We start from the raw sequence: 7,879 nt of genomic DNA, 5'->3' as shown, positions 1-7,879 counted from the left end.
AGCCGGATCTCGAAAGAGATACTTTGAACAAACTTTATGTTAATGGAATGAATATATTTTAAAACTTTATGTTAATGGAATGAATATATATATATATATATAAATGAAAATCGTAATGAGTTGGAAAATCAAGAACAGTGAAAAAACTTCCAGCCTCCACCGGGATACGAACCCGGGCCTCCCGCTTTGTACGCGGACACCCTAACCAAATAGGCAATGGACGCTGATTGTATGTCCAGAGGTTCGAAACCGGTAAGGAAGGTCGTAATTCCACTGTAAGCGTTTGTATATAGCTGTAGCGTTTGTTTATATATATATATATATATATATATATATATATATATATATATATATATGCATGCATACTGTACTTGTCCTTTGGTCAACAAAAGTATGAGTAAAGTTTCAACATATTGGACAGATTGCAAATACCAAATCGGATTCGCATGTAATTTTCTCAGGAAAAGGAGCTTAAGCCTTGTCAATATTAGGAATATGTGATTCTTGCTGTCACTGCTAAAGTTATGAAGTGTGTTATCGTTTTCATATCTTTCTCTCTGTAGAGTCATAACTGTACGTCTGACCGGATACCTCAGGCAGAGCCTCCAAGGACGAATCATGAAACGGTAATTAAAATTTAAATTTACTACAGTAGTTGTGCATCATCATGCAAAAGGAAGCTATGTGGTGGTGAAGTTGCCTGTATGTGTGGATATTTGTATTTGACTAGTTGTGCATCATCTTGCACAAGGAAGCTACAGTATGTGGTTGTGAAGTTGCCTGTCTGTGTGGATATTTGTATTCGACACCTTGTTATTTGTATTTGACACCTTGGTATTTGTATTTGACACCTTGGTATGGTAACATGATTAACCTGCAAAGCTGACGTGTATGACCTTCAATACTTGGTATTAAATTCTTGGCTGGGTTTATAGTTGGGTAGGGGAGCAAAAGGTCATTTGAGGTAGTAGTCACCATAATATGTGAATGTTGCAAATAAGTTTATAAGTTAAATAAGTTATAAACTCAAAGATTAAAATGGTTTGCTGTCTGTCATAGCTGGAGGGTAAATGTCCCTTAATGAACACTAGTTTTCTAGTAACTTTGGTGGAGATCAAAGGTCATTTGAGATTGTCAAAATCTGAAAAACCTTGTAAGCAAGCTAATTCAGCAAGTCCAGCTTTGGTGAGTCTCATACTTGGTGTGTAGATACTTAGTAAGTATGTTACTATCAATTTTGGTGGTGCTTGAAAGTCAGTTGAGGTCAGCAATGGTCAAAATTGGAAGACCTTGTAGATTGGGTAACTCAATTAGTGTGTTTCACAGTGAAAACAATGATAAAATCAGACATAACTAATTCATGTGTACTGTAAAAGTAAGTTGGCCTGGAGTTGGCCTGACGTTTCGATCCTAGCAGGATCCTGCTTGGATCGAAGATCCTGCTCAAGATCCTGCTAGGATCGAAACGTCAGGCCAACTTACTTTTACACATTCTATTACACAGGCTCTCTAGTGGATAAGCAGTTTGCTAACAGTTTTATTTTATTTTGATAACTAATTCATGTTAGGTCAGCTCACTTTCCATCTCTCCACCTACCAAACTCTGTTAAATATTTTGATTTACCATAAAACAAAGTTTCTATCTTGCTATATCTTATGATGAAAGAGGGGGGTGGGGTGAGGCGGGGGGGGGCAGATCTGGCCAAATCACCAGCTTGTTATGGGCATGTTAATCAAATTCATCATCCTTTTTTCGGAAAGGTAGTGATAAAATCCAACTGCAATCCAGGTGAGATGATGTACAATTTTATTTTTAACATGAATTTTGCCCCGAAGAATTTAAGAATGCACGTGATATTCTCAAGTTTCCTTGCAAATGAGGATTTTCAGCCTCAGGTAAGTTGAGAGACATCATTGTTGTCTATTAACTTAGAGAAAACTGCTATGTAGTTTGGGAAAATAAGGTTCGAATCACAGCCTGTGGCGTCCAGTTGCAGAGGTCACTTTGGAAGAAGAGTGTGACAAATAATACTAATAGCAAATTATTATAAATAAATAATACAATGTATCTATACTTCAATTGCAGGTAAGCTATGAAGCGTTTGGAGCTGCTTCAAATTATAGCGATCTTGAGACGAACGTCAAAGACCTCTCCCTAGACTCGAAAGGTAACAACGACAACACCAAACGAGCAGTGGCCGTGAACTCGGAAAAGTTGAAGATTGTACAAGAAGCGTTGGGATTCCTCGATGGGAAACTGGAGGCCTCTGCGGGCAAATGCAAAGAGCGAGAAAATGTCCTGAAGGACTTATCAAAGCTGTACGAGAGTCAAGAGAAGGCCATTCTGGCCCTCCAGAACACAGTTGCCATGCAGGGTGTTGAAATCGCACAGCTGACCATGAAGTTGGAAGGAATTGCAAATTTATCTGATGATGGGATACTGAATTGGGAGATAAAGGATTATCGGAAGAGGAAACTCGAGGCAGCCACAACGGGACCGACATCGTTTTACTCTGAAGCCTTCTTCACGTCGAGGACGGGCTACAAGATGTGCGGTCGTGTGTACTTGAACGGTGATGGTGTCGGCAAAGGCAAATACCTCTCCATTTTCTTTGCCATCAAAAGAGGAGATCATGACAGTTTCCTGCAGTGGCCCTTCCGGCGGCGAGTCTGTTTCAGGTTGTTGAACCAGTCGGGAAAGCCCCACATCGAGGATGCCTTCAGGCCTGATCCTAGCAGTAGTTCATTCTCGAAACCACAAAGAGAAATGAACATCGCTTCGGGATGTCCTCTCTTTGCTCTGCAAGAAGACGTCGAGAATCCCCAGAAGGGGTTCATTAAGAATGATACCATTCTTCTTCAAATCGAGGTTAATGCATCTGACACATGACGATGATGTGAAATGTTCCAGAAGTTTCAAGTTTAATTTCTCATTGAAGCTTCTTTTTTTTGTCATTTGAATTTTTTATATTGGAATCTTTTATATTTGAATATTTGAGCAAACGTAAATTGTAGAGCTGTACCCTAGGAAATACTTTGGCATGCGCACAGTATGAGTGAACACCTCACACCTTCAGATAGTGCATGATACTAGCATGCACTGTTGGTTTTCTGAACTATTGTGAAACAGGCCCCATTAACAAAAAAGGTCAATGGTGACAGCAATTACTCATTTTTGCCTAAAAAGTCATCTGTTATCGGTGGCAACAACTGAGTACTGTTAATAAACAGGTGCACAGAAGCAATAAGATCTAGATGGTGCCCTGCCATCGCCGTAAGGTAGTTTTATATATTTATATATAACCTTTTATATTTATTGTAACCTTTTATATTTATTGTATATGGATCTGCATACATATATATATATATATATATATATATATATATATATATATATAGATATTACTCAATCTCTTTCCTATCAACTTAAAGCAGCTTTTCCCACGTTTTCCCACCTTTCTGACATGTCCATCAAGTTTTTACATGTATTGTTCACAAAACAGCAAACTTAGATATTTGCCAAGGTTTTTCCCTGCCAAGAGCATTAATTTGCGAGTAATTAAGGAATTCTGCAGATAATGAGTAGTGTCTAGATCTTACAAATTCCTCATTTAAACTTGATTGCATGCAGTTCCCCAAATCCACTGGTTTGAATTCAACCAATCAGTGAATAGCTAACATGTTTATTTATGAACAGTTGCTTGAAATAGGTTCATTCACATGAGAAAATCATAGAAAAGGACACAAAAAGCTGCTTTAATATTCAGTCGGATCTTTATAAGTGGGTCCATGAAATGACTCCAAGTTTGATATTGTCATTAGTGCAGTAGACTTTGAAGGTATTGGTTTGCCAATGTTGTTGATCCTACTACTGTAGCTGAATAAATAAGTATCAGCAATTTGATTTTTTAGTGCCTTTTATATCTCTGAAATATATTTGAATATTTTTGTTACTTTTGTAACTGATGCCAAACCAAGTGAGCAAAGTGCAATACCAATGTGAATTCTTGCAATGTTTATCAGCAATACTAAAATATTCAATGATTGCCTTAGGGTGTGACTTTATTTATAATGTAATTATGTGACAGTTTTAACCAATTGTAAATGTCTTTAAGTGTTCATTTAACTTATCTTCCTTTGAATTATTGATCGATGCTACTGAAACCTATTTCCAATTAGCTGTCATGCATTACTTATAAAATATCACCCTGGTATTTGTAACATCTTGCTTCTTTAATGTTGACTCAATGTTGCACATCTATGCTACATTTGAATATCATGATAATCACCTTGAACTTTGTTAATAGTTTTGAAGTAATTTATTTCAATAATTAATTAATTTGCACGAAAAGCTCAACATTAAAATAAACTCACGGTAGAAATTTCTTAATCATAAGGTACTTCAAAACTTGCAAACTGTATGCCCATTTTGCAACTAAAAACCCTTAATCATGTGAAAAATTTGCAAAGGAGAAGGGGTACACCTCCTCCTCTTAGGCCTCAGATGAAGGATAAATTTGGGATCACCAAACAAAACAGTTTGAATAACAGGGCTCTGTACAAAATATATTTACATCATATTACATTATGGATTTATCCAACTGAAAGTTTGATCACAGGAAAAATATACCTACCAACTCCTCCCCCCCCCCCCCTCAATCATCCCCCAGTTTGATAAGGGACTGGAAACGGACCCCTTGCTCCCCTGATCCTTTGCCTGTGCTCTAGTCAATTTTTCTGTACTCATTCTCATGGTTTTGTTCTCTAGCATTCAGCAAAATTAGACCTTTTGGCTTTTAGTGCTTCATATTTACACTCATGAATTGATTCTGTGGTAAATAATACAGTAGTTGTCTTCAATGTACAGTTCAACTTAATAAGGTGACTATATTCTTTCTAGGAAATCCAGGGACATAAGTAGATATCAATTGGGTTAGTTACCTATTCGTGAAGAAGTGGTGGAAGTTTGAGGGTCTTTCGGTATATTTGGTGGTTTTTTGTGTAGAGTTGTGTCAAGTCACTTCATGTTAAGGTCAAGACGAGTTACTGACTCATATCACTGTGTTAGTTCTATGTTCTTCTTTGACTCACTTTAAGTATTGCTTTGCATTTAGTGATAAGTAATGTGACTTAACAGTTATCTTGCCAGGGTTTTTCTTTTTCTTTTTTGCTCTTTGCATCAAGAGTTTATTTTGGACAAAATACTTGCTTCTTGATGAGGTGTTCTAAACTTTGGCATCTGTACATCATTCTTGTAACACCGTACAGAACATACCAATGGTGTAATCAGTGATGACTCTAGTCACTAAAATATCCAGTTAGCTGTTGCAGTGATATTAATGCAACAAACATGAAGTGCTTGAGGTACTAACATATACACATGAAGCACTCGTACTCCATACCTGTTACTGTCAATGTAGCATTGTGAATGATAGTATTCTCTAAACAAGATTGCTTGAATGGTTATTGATGCTTGATTTTTTTTTTGCTGTTGATGTTCTTTGCAACTTTTAATTCAGATCTATGCTCTATGAATGCTCCTTGCCATGCATGTTATAATGACTGAACACTACAACAGCTTTCAGAGTGGTACATAACAAGGGCGTAGGAACCGGGGGGGCTGGGGGGGTGCCAGCCCCCCCAGTGAAAAATGTGGAGGGGCGGAAGTATCATTCCGCCCCCCCGCTTCGCAAGTCAGAAAACCCCTTTTTCATTTCCAAATGAGAAAAAAGGCCTGGTGAAAATACAAAATTAAGTTTACAAAATGGAGTGGGTGTTGAAGTGTGCTATATTGCACCAAATTGCATCTGAGGCTACCTGGAAATGCAACAAATTCCAAAGGGGAGGGGGACACCCCCTCCCCTTAGACCCCTCCCCCAGGCCGGCCATCAGTCTTCAGCCCCCCCACTCAAAAGTACCTTCCTACGCCACTGACACTGATGTACAGAGTGTTGATTTTCGTGCCTTAAATAAAGTTGTGAGATTACACTGGTGTACAGAGTGTTGTTTTTCTTGCCTTAAATAAAGTTGTGAGATTTCTTCAAGTGGCTCTCCAATTACGACCAGCGATGTTTGTAGTTACTTTGTTGTTATTTCCTATGTAGTTGTAATAGGCTGATGTGTTCATTGTTTCTATTTGATTTTGTCTATACTTTTTTTTATAGATTTTATGTTGTTATGTCATGTTGGTTTTAAGGTTCTAACTTCAAATGGAATTTTCAGTTTTTAGCATTCAAATTGTAGATTTTGTAGTCAATCTGTTCTATCGCTTTACTCTTTTCCAGTGCCTTTAAAAGTTTTTCAATCTCATATTCCTGTATATTTCTGTAGATGGTATATGTATTTACTGTGTTTTTGTATTTAATGTTTTATGTCTTTGTATTTTCTAGATTGTTTGTAAAAGCGCACAGATGCAGCGCGCGTAGTGCGCTATATAAGATTTTATTTACATTACACTACTATTTACCTGACCGTTAGTCATCTGCAGGTGTTTTGTGAGATATTCTTATCGTTATAGGTACATTCTTTACAGCATTTTGATCTTCGTTTCTTTACAAATGTGCAATGTCTAAAGAGTAAGGGATAAACTTACATTATTACCATGGACAGTTTTGTGTGGTTTTAACTGCATTGTATATGCACCTGTCAATTGTGGCATCCAGTGATGGTAAATTTCATGCATCAGTACTAAATATTACCCTGCTAGAAAAGTAACAATCCAAAGTGCAGTAATTCCAAAAATGAGGCTGCAACTTGTTATTTTCTTTAAAATTCTTGCCATGCTGCCCATCAGTACTACTATAATATAAATGAATTGAATAAATTTCCACAGTACATGACCTACATTAATGATGTAATGTTTGAAAGGATAACCATTTATGGCACAACATTGATTTTGATATTCTATAGAGCAATTGCTATCACTTGTCCAATTTGTACTCTTTATAGCACTGTTAACTCTTGAGAAATTACCCTTTAAACACCTTAGGGACATTACTTAAAGTGACTGGACTACCAAGTCTAACAGTCAGACAGTCCTCAGAGGCAACACAAAATTATATAGCACATGCATTTTACCAAAAAATAAGAAGTATGGTTTATTAACAAAACCAGGTCAAAGATTTCTCAGTTTGCTAATTTTACCCAAATTTTGCTGTACTTGTGGAGATATTCGACCTTCAACCTCATATACACATCCATAGTGCTTAAGATATCTATCCATGGAAATCAACATAGAGCAGTATCAGTAGCAAAGTGGGAGGTGTAGAATGGGGATGGTACCTCCTATCGTTAGTTGGGGACATTCAGTAGGAGGATATTTAGGGTCAGTCATTGAAGAATAAGACGACTCCTGGGCAGGCGCAGCGGAACGGGAAAATTATTGGGGGGCTAATGTATGGAGACTATCTAAGCGGAGCGCCACCATCGTTTGGCGCGGAGCATACAAGAAAATTTTGGGTTTTACAAACCCCCAGATGGCCGGAAACGGCACTTCCCAAGTGTTTTATGCTGCGAATACCTAGCCCTAAATTATGGATCTCAAGTCTGCAATTTCTCAGATTGCACGTAAAAATCTGTAAAAACATAATTTGTATATTCAATGGTGTTTTAAGAGAGTAGCTATTACTCGTAGTGTACTCGCAAAGACGTTTTTGAGTGTAGTAAATTACTACTTGCAATTAAATGCAATAATTAAATAAATGGCATAAGAAAAAACAGAAAGCATTTCTTAATGTCAACAAATGGGTAATTCCAAAACCATGTGCAGTTGCACAGAAGGATATATCCTTCAGGGGATGTTGGAGAACTGGCTGAAATGAGGCAAGTCATTGGCCTAAGACGAAGTTGTGTTGCGCTTACCGGTACTCACACTCACTGC

At 37.4% G+C, this 7,879-nt stretch overlaps 1 protein-coding gene across 6 annotated transcripts in view; it reads left to right on the top strand.

Annotated features, from left to right (window-relative positions):
- The window catches only part of LOC139964180 (TNF receptor-associated factor 3-like), an 11,289-nt gene extending 4,369 nt beyond the window's left edge, over positions 1–6,920 (top strand). For all 6 annotated transcript variants that reach the window (XM_071965577.1, XM_071965576.1, XM_071965575.1 and 3 more), the window contains 2 exons: positions 564–626; positions 2,087–6,920. In XM_071965577.1, the coding sequence (XP_071821678.1) occupies positions 564–626; positions 2,087–2,890 (867 nt within the window). In that variant the 3' untranslated portion in view covers positions 2,891–6,920. The remainder of the gene's footprint in view (positions 1–563; positions 627–2,086) is intronic.
- Positions 6,921–7,879: the final 959 nt, after the last annotated feature.

The sequence above is a fragment of the Apostichopus japonicus genome, chromosome 22, assembly GCF_037975245.1.
Source record: "Apostichopus japonicus isolate 1M-3 chromosome 22, ASM3797524v1, whole genome shotgun sequence".
Classification (NCBI taxonomy): domain Eukaryota; kingdom Metazoa; phylum Echinodermata; class Holothuroidea; order Aspidochirotida; family Stichopodidae; genus Apostichopus; species Apostichopus japonicus.
This window is presented reverse-complemented; position numbering and strand designations above follow the sequence as displayed.